The sequence below is a fragment of the Acyrthosiphon pisum genome, chromosome A1 (assembly GCF_005508785.2).
Source record: "Acyrthosiphon pisum isolate AL4f chromosome A1, pea_aphid_22Mar2018_4r6ur, whole genome shotgun sequence".
In the NCBI taxonomy this organism is placed as follows: domain Eukaryota; kingdom Metazoa; phylum Arthropoda; class Insecta; order Hemiptera; family Aphididae; genus Acyrthosiphon; species Acyrthosiphon pisum.
The window spans coordinates 40,329,910-40,350,370 of NC_042494.1; the positions used below are offsets into that span (position 1 = coordinate 40,329,910).

The window sequence follows — 20,461 nt, forward strand, 5'->3', positions numbered from 1 at the left end:
TAAATTAATCAAAATTTACATATTAGTAAAATGTTTATTGTAGAATAACTTACCAAATATCCTAAGCATGCAAAGATCATAAGAAATGACTCGTATTGATAAACTTATAATAGATTTATTTTATAAACGATCCTTAACAATTAATACTTAATAATTACATAATTTGTTTATATTATGATATATAGTAAAAGTGTTAACGGTGTAATATTTAGTGTTAGAGTGTTCCTTTGAATATTTTGACTTTTGAGTTATCATTTTTCAGTTTGATACGGACACTGTCGTCCGAGAAGTGTTGCAGACTAGAAAATTAATGCTTTCGCCTGTTCGAGGATGTGTGGAAACTAGTGAATATATTTATAAAGATACGCCAATACTGCGAACTGAAAAACAGCCTAAAGTAAGTACATAATTTATTTTTATCCCAACATTTCGCAGTACATTTCAAAGCGTTCATTTATTAGTTATTTAATTGCATTTCTGTGACGGATGCATCTAAGAAAAGGTCAAGGAATTAGTTATACGTTAGGGTTATAATAGTTATTTTATTGTTTTATTTTTTAATTACATCGTTAATATTTATGACTTCGATGGTGAGACTTTACAAGTGTACGTGTTGGTACAGTTCATTACATAAAAACTGCAGTAGATCACAGATAGACTTCACATGAAATTATTAATATTTATTATATGTAATCGAATCATTCAAAACATATTGATTATATATTGATATGTATAGAACTTGTAATTGTATTATTCTAAAAATAAAAAATAAAATGTATTGCTGTTATAATTCTATTTGATGTTTAAGCTTGATTGTGTATACGGTATGTCGGTATACCAGAGTCGACAGTCGTCATCCTATCAATACGTAATCAGGTGACAGCCAAATTGAAATTACACGAAATATTTAAAAAAAGATATATTGCTCTAAGTATATAAAAATGACTCATTTAACGTTTCATAGTAAAAACTTAAAAACGTAAAATCATAATAAAGGTTAGAATTATAAACATATTACGCAAATTAATATAGAATATAAAAATAAACTATTGTTATAATATATTATCTATAAATTTTCTTAAAAATTATAAATCATTTAAACTTCTAGCCAAGGATGTCTACGGTTTTGTGTTAAAAATAAAATAGACACTTTGTATGATAAATAAAATCAATATTTGATACAAAATTGTACTGAATGTAGTCATACATTATTAAAAAAAGTGATATCAATAAATAAACATAAAAATATAAATCAAATTATATTAATTCTATTATTAAGCATAGTTTTGCTAAATACCTTTGATGTTTCCTGATCTATAACTACGATGAGTGACTTCACTCCATTACGAATGATGTCAGAATTCATAAATTGGTTTGAATACTATTTTAATTTAAATACAACATATTATAATATTATAATGTATATACAAGCAATAAATTGAGTAAGCATTAAGCAGTAGTTAATGCTCCTGTAGAAATTTACGGAGTAGTGGGCAGTGGCCTGTAAGGCCGCCTTCTCGCTAGGGCCCATCATAATGTGGTTTGTGGGTTTTAGCGTGCTACACTTACAGCGAACTTAACCGACCAAACGCGGAAAATAGATGCAACGACCCCGTGCGCGTCCCTGGATTCTCTAACTTTTTTAGTTAAACGGCGTCGGGCCTCGGGCAGTTCCCGGTCTAGACGGGTCTTATAACACTTTTATGTTATTGGTTTCTTAAACTGCTACCGCATAGGTGGTAGGCAATTTCTCGGGACAGGACTTCTTGGTATTATGATTATAATTTATTTCCATTTCTAGATCCATGCGCCCACTTCATCGATCGAAAACCCATCAGTTTCGTTGTAGGCGTCGTATTTCCGTTTATTTCCGAATTCCGCCATGGCGTCATCACTATAGTGACTTGTTGATCTGGGCCTCGCATTCGCTTCGTCTATTAAAAGCATAGTTGCGTTGTAGTCCCGTTAAGGTTAACCTTTTATAGATCAGTAAGCGGATTTGGTTTGGCTTTTTGAAATTCGATTGGCTACATAATATTTTAACTTATATATAAGACGTTTTGTAGATAAGAAAATTGTATTACCTCTATTATACGCATAATTGCTGTTTTTATATTTTATCATGTATATAATTAGGTATGTAACGAATAAATTCGATATTTAAAAAGATAAAATGTTCGATATTAGCTATACCCCCTATACCTAACTTATAACCATATTCTAAATTTTGTAGGTCAAAATAATAATTACATAATATATAACAAGCATTACATATTTCTACTGTAGTTTAGGGGTTTCTCGTATTTTTTTTTACAGTTTTGGTGCAGTAAATTACTTTTATCTTTTTGATTATTTTTAAATGAATAAATTACTGTTATTATTATTTTTTTTTAACTAAGAATTAACTGTTAGGGTCACTACTTATTACTGATTAGTGATTAGTGTCGATGTGAGTATATTATACATTTTATTATTTTGTTTGTTCACGTGCTATATAATATTATTACTGTACTATAGTTGGTTATTTTGGATTAGTTAGTAAGTTAGTACTGTTTGTAATAAAAAAAAACATAAAAAATGTGAATACGATCTCAAACATTCTGCTTAAATGAATATCTATAAATATAACGTGTCACTCAAATAATAAAGTTGCATAGTATTCTATGTTATATAATATTCATTAAAATCTACAAAAGAAAACATCTAACAATAGTATAACTTTTCGAGTATCATTGTTGCACATAAATGTCTCGAACAACCACAGTTAGGTTTCGTATCAATAGGTACTCAATGTATTATCATAAACAATGTATTTTGAATTTTGAATTAAGTAATTATAAATTATAATAATATATTAAATTATTATTGAAAAATTATGTACAGTTAAACGAAAAGCTATATAATATAATATTATATTAAAGATATAAACTAAGCTAACTAAGTTGCAATATTACTATAAACAACTATATTGTATGTAATTTATTTTTATTTAAAAACTCAAATTATTGAAAAAAGTCAAACAGATAAAACACGAAATTGTAAAATTAATTATTATCTTATTTTTAACTTGATAAATGTTATTCAATTATCTTTGATACTTGATTAGATTAATTTTTAGTTATCTTTGCGTAACATACTGAATCATTTGGTGAGCGTGAGCGCGTATATTCGGTGAACGCTGTCGGTATTCTAACGAACATCAAAGGATGTTTAAGTATGATTGTTGCGCAAGACGCATTTGTGTCCGTCACACAGTCATGCGACCCGAATAACCCACAGGCCACAACGTACTGCGTTAAATTGCTGATAATTTATCAATAACTAGGTAATAGCCAATAGGTAGTAGACAAATAGGAACATGATATTTGTATTTATTAAATTAAATTATGTGTTACCTACATTCCTATCTATATTATGCATTTATGCATGTTATTTACGTATTATAATATACCTAATATATTTTCAATTATTTTACAAACGAATAATTACAAAATATGAAACATATTAATATGATTCTGTTTTATCACTCAAAATTTACAAAACCGTGCAGTGTATAATATATATTGATGTATATTATTATTTTATTATATATTATGTATATCACGCCCAAGCAAGATGTGCGTTTCCGATAATGTTTCGAAAAATTGTTATTCGTGTTCCTTACAACGCGTGTTAGATCATATAACGAGACGACAAGTGTCGCGGAATATTTGTCGGTCTGAACACACATTCCAATGTATCAAAATATTGAATTGAACCTATCGTTTTATTTTTCTCGGACCAAACGAGTTTTGATTTTTCACATATTTCGCGACAGACAAAGCATACCAGCCGGTGTGAGGCGATCTGCCATGTCGGACGAGTATCCCGGCCGCGGTTTGACGTTAATTTTTTTCATCTTTCCACAAGATCCTGTATAAAATCGAAAAAAAATCGTACCTAGGTACCTAGGCAATAGGCATATTGTCAGCCGCGGACGGTAGCGGCGCGAAACAATAATAATAATATTACGAGAGTCGCGCGAGACCGTACCGCGAGACGAGAGAGCGATAAACCGACAACAACCGGCAGCGGTGTCGGCGGCGGCCAAGTGGTCGCGTCGTGCGTCGGTAAGTGGACGGGCGGGGTGGGTGCGACGACACGACTCTGTGGTCATCTCGAGCGCGTGCAGTCAGTCCGAAGCCGGTGGACCGATCGGTTGTGTCGCGTGTGTCCCCTCTGCTCGCGTCAGGTGCCGCCGCCACAACAACGTTCCCCCCGAGCAACGCGACGACGTTATCTGACCCGCGTGCGCGCGTGTACAACGGCCGCGACGTTTAACCGCGAACGGGTGGAAAATAATATTAACGCAGCCGGCGCGGGATGGACCGCGACTCCCGGCCGCCGGCCACCACCGTCAGCACAATAGCCGTCCGAAGTGGCGCCACCAGGATCGTCATAGCCCTATTACAGGTACGCCACACGCCGTTACGATGACTTGTACGTTATAAAGACGTTCTCGGTCGGGCACCCACCCTCGCTGCTTCATATTATTATCTATCGTTATTGTCGAACCCCACCGCGGTGGCCACCCGTCGAGTCTCTCTATGTATAGGAGCCGATCGGATAGCCGATGTGACGTAGATAATTGGTTTATATCGTTGTTGATGTTGTTGTTGTTGTTGTTGTTGTGAACGTTGTTCGTGGAAATCGCCCCGCTGTTTTTTGACAAACACCCCCCAAACGAAACAAAAAAAAAAAACCAAAAGACCCACCGCGAAGTTCGTGTCCAGCGCAACTTACGACGCGGCGACACGTATCTATTCATTATAATTGTATAATATAAAAGTTCGAAATCGGCACGCGATTAGTCGTCACGCCGAAGCATCGAATAAACGATTGTATAAAGGCGTCGGAGCTCACATATTGTCTGTGATATAATTGACATTATATTATATTTTAGTACGTACGAATAATATAATTACTACGATAGCACGAGTGTGCAGTATTATTCAGGTTTAATCACGTTTATTCTTAGAATTTTTTTTTTATTAAACGCGAGCGAATAATTTATCACCTACCAAATTGTTTAGACTGATATTATATTATCGGCACCTACTACTAATTGATTACGACGATTATAACAAATTTTCTCAGTCTACGCGCGTGCTTCGTAAAAATAAGTTTAATCGTTCAGCCGAGTTTCGCGAATAGGTTTTTTTTATTAGCCAGCCATAGATACTACCGTACATATGGTACATATTTTTTTTATTATTGCGTATGCTGTGTACCTATACTACCTATATAATATTATTACGATGATGATATTTATAATTTGAAATTTAAGTGTGGATATTATAAGGAAACCTATATTGTTATATTGTGTTTTTTATTTATATAACATGAGATACCTATTGAGATAATTTCAAACGAACACTATTAAAACAATGCACCATTCCCGGGCGTTTAGCAACAAATTTCGTCGTGTTAGAAAAAGACGAGTACTTTTCAGCAATTCGATGGTGCACGTATTATAGATTATATTATAGTCACGCTTTAGCACGTCCTGTGGGTACTCCTGTATACTGAAAACCGACCATTACCGATATGATATTATACGCGAATAATGTGCTTTCCGACAATATTGAATTTTAATAAAATATACAATATACATATAATATGAGTAATACATACGCGAGTCGTTTACTCGCACTTCGCAGAGCACAATCGGACCGCGGAAGACATCTGGATCCGTTCCACGTATATTATAGGTCATAACTCATATTAGTGTATAAATGCACCATGACGCGTCGCCGGCCCGGCCAAACAAAAATCCCTCCACACTTCGGTGGCGGGTAGTGTGTGTAAGGGGAGGGGGGGTTGTCGGGGTTCCACAGCTCACATAATAATAATGTAATATACATACGTGCCCAGGGGCGAACAACCTGTTTTCCGCCCGTTTGCCATATTTTACCACTCATTCGCGTGATAAGAAAATACGCCACTCGGTACATGCCGTACATTTCGTCAACATTGAAATATACATTATGATACATATTATAGTGAATCATTATAATATTATAATTATATTACACGATCGACGGGCTAGGTAGCATTTTTTTTTTAACATTAATACGATTTTGGGCTGGATACACCTACTTGTTACTGAGTGATTTTTCGTAAAGTTTTCGTTGTCACGGTTTCTTATTAACAAGAACATATTATTTTATTTTATGATTGAGAGATTTTTTTCGTAGAGGAACAAATATGAAATAATATATTGCGAGTGGCGAGCTATGATTTTTTTTCTTTTTATTACTGTAACTGTCATGATAATTTTTCACGTAAAAAATATTTGAAACCTTTGCGACAGTTGCGGATCCGTAAAACTACACCGCCGAGCCGTACGCTTTCCCCCTCGCGACTATCGTTCCGCATCCAAAGGGTTAGAACGTGCGCGTATTGTCTTCCCGCTCGACGTGCATAATATGTATTGCTGGACAAATTCATCGAAGAATGTTGTCCCGGCGCTGCGATTCCTATTTTGGGCATGGCGGAAATGAAAGTCAGTGAAATATCATTAGTCGCCGTCGTCTACTGCAGTCTCCAAGTATAATACATATTACATATATATAGGTATTGCAGGTCATACGAAAACGTCGCCGCGGTCAGATCGAAATTTTTTCTCTATAAATCATATTATTATAGTCTCGAAAAATAGATTTCTCGCGGATAAGATTCTTCTTCGTCCGTCTCTTTTTTTGTGCCTATATAGGTTCTTATAATGATCGGTGGTACTTACCTACTCGTGTATCGACTGTACCATCGTATATCGCGATAGTAATATATGAAACTCGAGAGTGAGGCGATATTATTCTGAAGCGCGGGATTGCAGCGTTTTGCATTTCACCTAATTTGTTGGCATGCGATGTTCCGTATTTTTAGAATATATCTCAGCTTGCAGCAGCAGGAGTTCGCGCCTGCTGCCCGATTTCAACCGCGAATAATATAAACGCTGCAATAAAAAGAAAAATGTAAAAATAGAAGGAATCAACGTACACCAGACCGCACATCGGAACAATATGTTCTTTTTCCGTCGTGTGGAGGATGCATGTCGAGTTCATTCATATAGCAATATTAAGTGCTTTCGGATATCTAAGTGTATATTATAATATTGTATTACTGCATGCGTACGGTATCTTAGTACAAATTATGGAATATTTTTTAAAATTATTATTAACTGATAACCAAAATATATTATAGCGAGTACATAGGTAATATTATTACATATTATTTTAGTGTATGTAATATTGTAATAACTCAAAAGGGATATTTATTATTTCTACGTGTAATGCCTAATATTGGTTTTTATTTCTTATCAAAACTTTGTGCTTTGGCAGATGTAGTATTGAGTTAATACGAGCAATAGTAGTCATAAATTCCATTTGATGAAATGTTGATTAAAAACAGAAAAAAATAAGTAATAAGATTGAAGAATTTTTAGAAATAACTACGTGGTTAATATTCATAAAATTATATATGAACAATTTTGTGCACATATAATTAAAGCGTGTATAGTCTATACACGTTAAATTATTGTGATGACAAAAAAAATATTTTGTTCAGTATAGTTAATGAAATATTTCATATATTGCCATACCTACGTAATAAACTACAGCGTGGAAGACAGACTGCAGGCATACATACATACATCATCATCAATGACCCAGAAAATTGAAAAAAAATTGCGTCTACCATACGCTATGCGTTTGAGTGAAATTAATGTGAACTTGACATAATACTTCGTGAATAACTATAAATATAATTTATTTATTATCGTAATAATAATAATATGTGAATTTAATTTCATAATATTTGGCTATTTAAATTAAATCGTGATAAATTATATTATTATTGAAACAATTTTTTTTTTCATAAACAATATCTATGCTATTTTTCTAACACATTTTATATTATTTAAATTTTGAAACGCATGCTGTAAAATATTTTTTATGTTAGTAAGGAAGTATAACAGAGCATTGAAAAAGTAAAAATAATACGTTTATCAAAACGTATAATAGCTTCCAGAAAACGGTATTGAATAAGTATTAGTATTACCGATACCCACGACCCACCTATTTAGGTATATCCCAATACTTACGTTTTGTTTCAGAATAGAACATAATATTTTTTGTTGATTTCTATTCCAAATTAAATAAATTGTTTGTTATTTTTTGATTATTACTGATTATTATACATCTTGTGATAAAATAGCTATAAATTAAAGATATTTTATAGGTATTTCAATTTTTTTGAACTAAGATTATATTATTACAAATTGTCCAAACACTACATGTCATAGACCCCATTAATAAGCCTACACACTTGGAGCATAAAACAATAGACTATTACGGATAATATGAATTCTCCGATTGTGCGTTGCCAACAAATGACGTGTGTCGTGTGTGCGATTTTTGATCATATTTGTCGAGGTCATATACAATATACATACATTACTTGACAATTTTTCTACATGTGTTAGTGTGTATTTTAAATTGTCATTATCATTACTATTGCACATAAATGTAAAGTATATAATATTATGGAAATTCATATAGCAAATTAATGGTCGTTTTTTAAATAGAATATAACGTAGGTTCGACTCTAAATCAATAGGAACAGCTGCACATGCAGTACACGAAAAAAAAATGTCTCGGCTTTTTAGGTCTCACTGTTAAAAAATATGTACAAGTAACCAAAAATGTTGTATTATATTGATACTTTATAGGTTGGAAAATATATAAGTACAACATTACAAAATATTATTTATTATTTAATTTCACTTCATATCTAATTTGTTCATATATTATATTCAACATAACTGCTAATATTCGATATGGTGTGTACCTATAATATATAATTTTTAAATGTTTTCTTTATATATATATAAATAATATAATTAGTAAAGCTGAAAAAAACAAAGAACCACAATATAATTTGAATAAAGTACTACTTGCATTTAGTGAATTACATTTTTTAAATCATACAACATCAATAAAGAGTTTGCATCTATAGTAAAAAAAAAATAGTTTGTTTATCTTAACCACTTCCGTTAAAAATAACTGTAAGATGTAGTTTTGATTGTATTTTGAAATATATGCCTAAACAAAAAATGTCATTTAAAATCTTACATTATAATATATATTCTTCTTTAAATTATAGTCTGTGACCGCAAGTAGGTGTAAAACGTTTATGGGATAAGTCACTGTTATATTGCCATCGAGGGGCAATTAAGCCTACATATTATTTATTGTACAATATTTTCACGTTGTTATTACTTTCATTATCATTGGAATATTATTTTATTTATGGATAAAATATTATTATTTAAATTATTATGAATTGTATATATATATATAAAATGCATAATAACAACTTTTAGTATGTATATAAATGTACACCTATTTCAGCTGTTGAGAAAATGTATTTTAGTTATATTATGAGTATCGCTTAATACATTTAGTATTTTCAGTAATTTTTTCTTTTTAAATATCGTATTTGTCTGAAAAATTATGAATGTTTTCTATAACATTTTTATTTGAATTTAGCGGTTGTAAGGTTTTAACGTATGAGATAGAATTAATATGTAAATTTAATAAATAATATATATATAATAAAATATAAGTCTCTGAATACATACTATTGTATTGTCTGATTTCTCGGTGTAGTATATAAACGAAACTTTAGATTTTTATGGTATACGTTATATGCTATAAAATACATGTGCATATACGATTGTAGGTAATAACACTCATGAAGGATTACATTTGACTCGTTTGGAGTTTATATTGTAAACCATTTATTTACACGATCAATGAATTATTATGACAACAGTCTGGACCATGAAATGTAGAACACGAAGTTTTGTTATGTCTTAGTTGTATTGTAAAAATTATAGCCTCTATACTGCTGGCTAGTCACTGTCCACCACCAAAAGGACACTATAAGGTCTGAAATAAGTACACAAAAAGTAACCACATGATGGCAATACCCCAGGTCCCCAATCTGGTACACTAATATTTGCTGTATTGGATGTAAAAATATAAAAATAACCGTCCGTATGGAAATCGATAAAAAAAATATTTTAACTGGATGTCTCTAATGTATACATTGAGTGTTTAAAAACCGGTTGAAACGGTATCTGTACAAAACAATCGTCTGCGTGCAACATCTCGACGAGAAAATTGGCCAATCATTCAAGTGTATCAAAATTCAAAGGGTATACCAGATACCTAACATCCCATTTATATAATACTATTTTAATTTATACCGTGTGTCGAGATAGTATATTGGATTTCAAGTATCTATTTATTGGCACTCGGTTTTATATATTCTTCACTGTCGAAGTATAATGAAACATTTCTATTTAGAAAACATATATAACATAATATACACAATATCAATGTATCTAGTTTGAAATAATGATTTTCACGGGGATTTTCACTTTTGCCACCATTATAGAGGTAGAATTCGGGAAGATATAATTTATATAAATATTAATAGTAGGTAATTATTAATTATCAAATATAATATGTTTATTTCTGTATAGTGCATACAGGTTATCACCAAGAAGAAGGCCTTGTGAAATGCATTAACAATTGCAATACGACTCACGAGTAATGGCCGAAAAAATATATACCTTAACAATAATAATATGTGCAGAAATTGTTTTAATTTGACACCGGACAGTATATATTAATTGTACCAATATAATAATATCGAGTCATGAAAAATAGAAAAATGTTTTTAAAATTGTAATATATTATGGCATATAAAATATTTATATTGATATTATATTGACGTATTGTGTACCTACACTAGCTGTACTTAAATGATTTTCGTCTGTTATTTGTGAAATATTATACGATTTGTAAGATACGTCGATCTTCCTATTACTGTTCAATTAGTAATTGAAATTAGTAACAATTAGTAACAATGACAGTATTCGTAGTAATTGTTCAACGATTTCAACTCATATTATAATACTTAAAAAGTGAAATCAGATACCGTGACAATTTATTATTTTCCACCAAGAAACTACAAGAATTTCGGTTGCTACTAAAGTTAATATTATTTTTTAAGTTTATTTTTTACACTAAAAACCACACTCTAAATTCGAATCTGCTCCTATGGATTTAGCCGGATGAATATTTGAAAAGTGGACAACGTGTGCGTGTTCAGGTGGACATGCAATAATATGAACCTACGTAAAACGTCAATATAATAAAATAAAAAATAGAATCTGAAATCACGTGGGCTAATGATTACAATTTTAGACATTATAAATACTATAGCTGCTGTCTACTGATGAACCATTTAAATTTTTACAGTAGTAAAAATCGAAATGCGATATATCTTATCGCAATCGAAAACTATCGTTCGTGTATACAGGACACACCATAATAAAATAGTATAATAATCAAGCTCAGAATATCGTTCGGTTGTCACATGTTTTAAATTTTTTAATTTTGAATTGATTGAAAGATTCCTGACAAATAAAGTTTTATTGCCATCAGCCGTCTAAATAGTACCTAAATATATTATATTTTTATACTATATTATGTGTATGATATATTATATTAAACAACTACAAAGATGTACTTATATGTTGACATTTAACAAGTGGTGATCGTATGTAATATTTAACGTGGTACAGAATTCGTTTATGACATTATCGGCGCATACTATATTTACGTATATTATATCAATAATACCTATAATATAATGATATTATACAGTGTTAGGTCTATGGTTTTCAAAATAATTGCTAAACAAAACCTAATAATTACAGCGTTGGTATTGTAATCACGATCTCTCATGTTTCCTCGGGATTTGTCTTATAGACTATAGTTGAAATAATATTAAATAGGTAATTACATAAAATATTATATAAGTTCGGATTGTTATCATCAGATAAAAAATGGCTGCGTAAAGGGATATCACAGATATCGATTTTGCTAAATATGTACCAGATCATTATTGGCTATCCCTTTACGCTGAAATTTTTGTTTTTATCATGAGATATTCGACGGATAAGGGGTATATATATCGTACCTATACATGCAATAACCTATTGTATATTTCAACCTTGATATTATAATATAGGTAGACCACAGCAGTGGTGCTCGACAATAATTATATTATGATGAATTATTATTCACGGACGTCCGCGAGAAGAAAATCGCTTAACTGCAGGTACAACTTACTGGCAGGATGACCAAATCAAGAACCGTGACCCGGAGTCACGTAATATTATCTGCAATGGTCGATATATAAACCTACCTATATATCGTCATATTCGTCGGAGTAATAATTATTAACTCACCAAACATCGACACCGGATGCTTCGTTACACTGCCACCGATATATGGGTACTATATGCGTATACCTAATACGAGCTCTTCGCGAGACGTATGTGATGTGTAGGTATAGGGGAATAGAGGTATACGGTAAGACCCGAGACTTCCATATACCGGACGACTTCTTTTCGTCGTTAGGTATACGCGAGTATCGACGTTAAGTATAACAGGTATATAGGTAAAGTGTATAATATGTATATGACGTGTGTACTGTGTACCTATATTTTATTGTGCGAACACAGTGGTTTTATATTTCCCGTAAGAACTTATAGGTACATCTCGAAAATTTTTTTTTTAGTTTGGCATTATATATTATCGCTTATACTGAATGTACGAATAAATTGGTACTATCATAATAAAATATGTTTATTAAGTTTTTTTTCACGAAACCATCCAATTTTAAATTAATCTTTGCGCCTGACTATTTACTCTACATTTGTGCAAACATTTATTCAAATATATGCGAGGAGTTTTAACATTTTATTTTATAATACCTATAGTTAAAGGATAAAGGTATCACTAATTTTCATACTTTGGCAGCACTGAGTTTCAGATGTCAGATTCACTTCATAATAATATTATGTATAGGTACCTACTTATAAATTTGTTAATATTATTAAATAAACCAAATGAAAATAGTATACTGTCTTGGTAGTGTTATATATTTTTGGCCATTAAAAAAAAAAAAAAAAATTATATGGCCAATAAACAAGAACCAAATACAAAATAATCGTGCCCCCGAGTGATTAAAAAACACATGTACTTTTTAAATTACTACTTACCAGTATATATACTATTATAATATTATAGTTTTAAGTATTGCACTTTATATTTTTTTAAATAGGTAACTGTTTTAAATTCAATTAATTTTGATTTAAACATTTTCTACATTTCAAATTAAGATCAACAACAAAATGTTTTCAAAACTATAAATTCTATTATAATGATAGTTTATTTACAAATTATTAATAAATTACATTACGCTACAGATTTCATGAATATTTATTAACAAATTATATAATATAGTGTTCAACGAGCTCATTATATTATTATGAAATAGTGCAATTACTCATTAATTTTGTTATTTATAAGTGAAAAAAAACTAATAAATTATTCTTTCATTTGAAACAGGATATATAAAATTTAAAAAAAATGTAGGAGTTCCGACTGTCGTAGGATGCCAAAATAGACTACTGACCGTTGTATCGTATACGTGCATATGTGAACTCGATTAATGAATCCATTGAATTGATACATAATATAACCACAAGTGTCCACAACTCATATTTCTAAAAACTAGAACAAATATTCAAAAAGTAAAATAGAAAATAAGTTGAAAACGCAGTTGACAGCTGACATGTATGATTGAGGAAATGTAATATTCGATTGCAAATAAATCACAATATAACGTCTCTACTCTCTATATAGGTTTTAATGTTTTATATCTATAATAGTTGTGTACGTACATTTTTTATATGAAAGACAAGACATTTTTATTTTCATATTTGAAATTAGTATTTATATATTTACCATTTTAGATGGTTTTCAACAGTTGAAATAATATGTCATTAAATATATAATATAATGTATATATTTTTAAAATATTTTCAGAAATGTGAAAAAATATAACTCGTTAAATATATTTTAATTACAATATACCTAGTAATTATTTTTTAGCATAACTGTGCATTTCAAACAAAAATGCATAGGTACAATTTTTTTTAATAAGAGTTTAAATAAATTGTCGATTTTGTGACTTCTTAGTTTTACCTTCATAAAGTAGAATAGTAGTAATATTATAATATAATAAGGTAATTTTAGAAAGTGATAATAACTGGGTGACAAAAAAAAAAATGTTATATTTATGCAAAATGTGTAGCCGTGTAGGTGTGTAAGCTATAAAATATATTATATATACATATATTGTATACCTATATATTATATATTATAACAATAAAACTCACATGCAGACGTCATATGACATATGGTCAATTGTTTAGTTTTTAATAATTCCTCACGAGTTCATATTATAATGTCTATGATAGTAGCTGGTATATTGCCTGAAAAATGCACGTTTTTACAATATATTCGACAATACCGTGATTAGATATCGCAGGATTTCCGATATATCCTTAAGTGGAAATTAAAAATATATATATATATATATTTATTTATTATTTACTATAATATATAACTATCTAGGTCCACGTTTCAAGTCATTGTTGTCTACGTACAATAATAATAATAATAATAATAATAATAATAATGACCGCACGCTGTCGGCACTTACTTGTAACCGCGCTCTTAGATCATGGCATATTTATGCGTGCAAAAGCAAACACACAATATTAGAATAAAATAGTAAAATAATATATTATGTATTGGAAGCTATCCGTTATATACCTATGCAATTAAATTTATAATTCAGAATATTTTATTAGTTGCGTTCTGTGACCGAAGAGTGTTTCGAGTATATTATTACATTATAGTACCTATAGAAGGTACCTAGATACATTTACATATTAAATATAGGCTGACGACGACTAATGCCGTTTTTCCGTGTGAACGTATTATTAATTATTACTTATTAGACACTTAAACATTATATTTTAATAACTATTGACGTTGATAAGTCATAAATGTATGACTAATATTATTGTATACGCAGGATGTTTGACATTTTTAGATTGATCAATGAATCTGCCGGTAGTATAATAAAATTATTTTTACAGTTGAAAAAATGGTTCAACATTTAATTTCAAGTATGATTTCTGTTAGATGGTTGTAACTGGTTGGTATTTACTATTTTGGAGGATCAACATAGGTATCCTGTAATATACTGAATAATCGGGAAAATGGAAAAAAAACGATTACGGTAAAGCAGTAATATTTACGTAACACCAATTTTGAGAAAATCGATTTTGTTATTTTCTTGTGATTCAAAAACGAATAACGGTAGATACAAGATACTTTGAAAATTTTATAAAATATTTAAATTAGCGTTCTCTAGACATGTTATAATTTTCAAAATATATTGACTTTTTTAAAGATATTTATAGACATTTAACATTTTTGACTTTTTGATCTATACATAATGTCGATAAAAATAAATGTGTGCTATGTTAAAAAACTTGAGAATATTTAATATATTTTTCCTCATATATGAGGTGGTATAAGGTGATATTGTAACAGCAATCTAAAAAACTGAAAATACATACTGAAAATTTTATTATTCACGATTTAAGTTTAAATTTTTACAAAATTGGATTTATATTATGATATATTGGTTATTGCCTATTGGACCATCATTAAGTTTTTGTAATTACAAGACAGTGTTATACATATTAGTTGTACATTATTTAAATAAAATTGGCACAAAATAAATGAAAATTATAAATACCTAATATTTAGATTTTTTTGAGCAGAGTTGATTTGTGTAGGCATTGCAGAGAGGCTCTGACGGTGCATGGGCCTGGATCTAGGATTACGGAAAGGATATGGCAGGAGCGATTCTCTCCTTTCCTTTTCGAGGCACCGACATTCCGTAATAAGTGTTAGTAGGGTGCCATAGTTGGTGCAGATTGGTTGTTCTTCTCTTTTCATGAGGTGTTGGCGGGTAATGTGGAAATGACCTATCCTAATAAGAGTGATGACTGTCTTCTGTTTTCTAGTGATGTTTTGACTTTTCAGGGAAATGTCAAAAATAGGTGGTTATTTTGATCTCGTATAACTTAGTTGACAATTTTAGCCATGTATTTTTCCACATGTCATGAGATTCTTTGCCAATGAATCGGTACCTATATACATATTTTAAAGAAACTGATAAACTTTAGTTCTATACAACTCTATTGGCAATTGAAATTGATAAGATGTAACGGGGACGCTGTGTATCATTTATAATATGTTATTTTCATAGAGTAATGGTTATTTTACATGTTTCGCGTTACAGATCCACCCCTCGCCAGGCTGATAATTGATAAGCTTTCAATCGTTAATAATATGTTAGTAATTATTAATTATAAAATGTGTAATAATATACAAATCTAAAATATACATAACTGCCTTGATAAATCGTTGTCCAAAAATTGTTCAGCGAACGGAATGTATACCTATACCTAAATACACAATATGTCGTATTGTACCTACATATGTATTACGTACCTATTTTGTATTTATATTATGTATACCTACTACATTGTTTTCAAAACGAAATATTTCTGTTTAGCGATGTTATCATATTGTGTTACATAATTATATGTTCACTATTTATTCAAAGAAAAACAACAAATAAATATAGTAGTGTATAATATTATCGTGAGCCATTCAGAAGTAATCGGACACGGTTTCTTATTTAATTTATTGGTACCTATAATTTAAAACACGTGTATAGGTACGTATAATAAGCGACGGATAATAACATTCGGGGCATATCTAATGCGACACCATTCATATTATTTGTACAAAGCATCTCTCGCTTTCTACTCGTCATCTACACGTTTTGTTTTTTTTGCTTTTACTATTATTAAAATAAAATTGAATTTTTTGTTTTTCGAAATTTTTTTCACCGACTTACAATAACGTTTAATAATAATAATAATATGTAGTATTATGTTATTTTAGTGTATGTAGGATTATGTAATAGGTACACGCGCGTGCGTGATGAGAATATTTCAAGGATCCGCGTGGCCCCGTCAAACGGACGGCGGGCGTTAAAATCCCTCCGAGGGACATAATATTATGATCCGTGCACTGATAACGAATCTATGGAGAAAAACTAAAAAAAAAAATAGAACATATTGCCCCGTCATCGCACGAAATCGTCCGAACAATGTTCGCGCGATTATCATATTTTTCTTTGAAGCGACGTTGGGCGTGATAATTCGTGTCGGCTGTGCGTACGGACACGAAATAACGCCGAAGGAGACGTAGCGTATATGGTGCCTAGGAACAGTGAAATATCGAACAACTGAACAAGTAATAGCTTCAGGTAGTATATAATATTGTACACCTTCGCAGCAGTCTACCTAAACACGTAAACACATAATATTAATCCTTTCGCGGCGCGCGCGCATATCCATAATAATATCATTACCGTGGTCGTGGTCATCGCGCCGGAAATCCGCACAATCCGCGACGAGGAGGAGAAAAAAAAACGAATAAACAAAAACGTCTGCAAGTAGAACAAATTAACGATGTCGGTATACGACGACGACGACGACGGTTGTCTGCGCGTCGTCCGTGTTTGGGCAAGACTCTCCGCGCCCCTCACCACGCGCATTCAGCGCACGACTACAACAGCTTCGACGGCCGAGTTCTTTTATTTAACGGGACTCGGACCACCGACTGACGGCGGTGTGTCGGAAACGTTTGCATGTGCGAATTGTATACCATATACCTACCTATATTATAATAATATCGCTCGTGTAATCGATTACGCACGTAATATATTATATAATCATCGTTTTTATAATAATATATTATATTATTATATTATCGTCGTGTGTGTCCGACATTGTAGTTTTTTTTTTTTAATCGTCGCGGCGATGCGTAGGTACGTTATTAGGTATATCGTATTATAACCACAGCCAGGTATACCTAAAGTGCAGTGCGTATGCATAATACATAATTTTATATCATTGGCACCACATCATCATCACCGTCATTATTATATAATTACCGGTTGACGACGGCGGAGTAACAAATAATGTGTCGATTAATTATCAACTGATAGTTTTACGTTATTACACTTAGGTGTTGTGTACATATAGCAAGTGCACAATACAGCTAGTACTATATACGCGCGCTCGTTTACACAGTAAATAACGATGATGATATAATATTATGCTATATTGTTGTAAATATTATAATTTTTACCGTGGCAAGCTATATAACGATAGTATATATAGGCGTATATTGTATAGTATATGCTATATAATAATATGTAAGTCGCGATTTATCGATTAACCCATATGTATACTATATACTATATACTATATACTGTATATATTATACAACAGTGTCTACGATAAAGAATTGAATGATAAAAACAAATCGATACCTTTCTACCTTAGGACATATTATGACGTGTCGACAATAAAAACAAAGAAAAACATTTGAATTTTGTCACGCGCGCCTGCTCGATAATCGCCCGCGACGGCAATACGTCTGCGCACCTATATATTATTATTATTATTATTATGTTATTGCAATAACTATAGTAAGTTGCAGTAACTGTAGACATCCGCAGATAAGATGTACCTACCGCTGAAAAATTGGCCAATTAACGAAGAAACAGCAAATGAAAAACAAAAAGACCGAGAAAATGAATATATATATTTATTATCTATATTTTGATTATCTTTTTTATTTTTTTATTTTACATACAAGGCCTCGACTACAAAGATCATTGGCCACGGTTTGTGTATTACATGAAACTAATATAAAAGTTTAAGTATATATAGGTAATGAGGTAAATACATAAAAAATACAGTGCAAGACTTAAAAACTAGATAAAATATACATTTGTATTTTTTTTTGTTATTGAATAGTTTTGTATAAATTAGTATCCTTGATAAAATTTAGTGTGTTGTAGATGTTTAGAGTTTCGTCAATGATAGGCAATTTGATATGTTGTACCTGCTTCTATCTTTCATCTCTGAATTGGTGACATTCTTATAATATATGTTTCGTATTATCTATAGGTACAAATGTATAATATATAGTAGGTATAATAAGTTTAAAATATTATAGTTGAGATTTTTTTGGCTTGGTGACTTGAACGGAGAGCGGTACTGACGATACTCTCGTATAAAAAATTAATATAAAAGATGAAATGGCCATTGGCAAAAAAATTTCTTCTGACAATATTGTGAATTGAAAATTGGTTCGTACAGAAATATGCTTTAACTACATATTCATATTATACTGCAGTATTGTATAAATCAGTCAAATTACAATTACGTAGTTTAAAATTATTATTAACGAGTTAACTTAAAAACATGCATAAAATATATAAAAAATTACGTGCTGCAAAATCACGTAATTTGTTATCTTTATATTATAATGATTACCTATAGTGATGATGACTAAAAAAAGTTTAGCAAATTGCCCTTACTACCACTAAAATAAGACGTAAAAATGTATGTATACTTATATCAGTAAGGGGTGGTTGACACAATATTATGGAATATTGTTTTCATTTTTTTTTCGCTTTGTCTATGTTGGGCAAATTCGTAAGGGTTTTCGGGGCTTGTGGTTTCCGCAAAGTTTCGATTGGCCGACAACAACAACACTAATGACGCATACCTATTGTTGACGGCGTGCTGACCTCTATATATAGTGTGTATGCGCATGGAAACATTACCTCTATATAAATGCGTATGTGTGTGCATTTCGTTTACCCGCGTGCCAATATGTAGCACGTTTCTCGGTCATTTGTACGCGGAACACGTGGCCGAAAGCCATCATCCGCATGTATATAGATTCCTCCACGAGAGACTTACGGGAGACTACGCGTAATTTGTGAGGTGGCTGGTAATTTTTTCAAGCTGCTGTAGTTTTGGTTTGTTTTCGTACAAAGCGGAAAAGCTGCATTTATTTTCTAGATTCCCGTCGAAGGTAGAACGATATATAGCTGGTTTTTATACAGTGAAACCTCGATAACTCGAATCGGTCAGGGGCGAAAAAGAATTGAGTCATAGAAAAAATTGTGTGTACTTGTTGAAATGCAGGGGTGAAGCCGTGAAGGTATTCCTTCAAGTTATCGAAAATTTGACTTTTAGTCGCTCGAGTTATCTGGGTTTCACTGCGTATTATGATTAAGGAGGCTGCAGCCGGTTTTGACAAAAGTTAAAACTAATGTAGATTTGACCAATCTAAACATTAATTTTGTTTGTTATAATATTTTTCAATATATTTGAATTCCGTCTCATAAAATAAATCTTAAGAGGGCTGGAGAGGGCTCTAGTCAATGAAAAAAAAATTACTTTTAGACCAATAAGCTAGAAAAAACTGGAAGAATTTGGCTTGACAGATTTAAATTTTCACAACGCATTATTATTGTT

General features: G+C 31.2%; 1 protein-coding gene across 5 annotated transcripts in view; it reads left to right on the plus strand.

The window, feature by feature from the left end:
* The window catches only part of LOC100169177 (muscle M-line assembly protein unc-89), a 56,056-nt gene that overhangs the window by 6,738 nt on the left and 28,857 nt on the right, over positions 1-20,461 (plus strand). For 4 of the 5 annotated variants that reach the window (XR_003839012.1, XM_008184935.3, XM_029487061.1 and 1 more), the window contains exon 3: positions 263-397. Coding sequence is in view for 4 of the 5 variants with exons in the window: in XM_008184935.3 (XP_008183157.1) it covers positions 263-397 (135 nt within the window). In the remaining variant the exon portion in view is untranslated. Of the gene's footprint in view, positions 1-262; positions 398-4,168; positions 4,453-20,461 lie in introns of those variants that run through there. The other variant, XM_029487060.1, reaches the window with a different exon arrangement.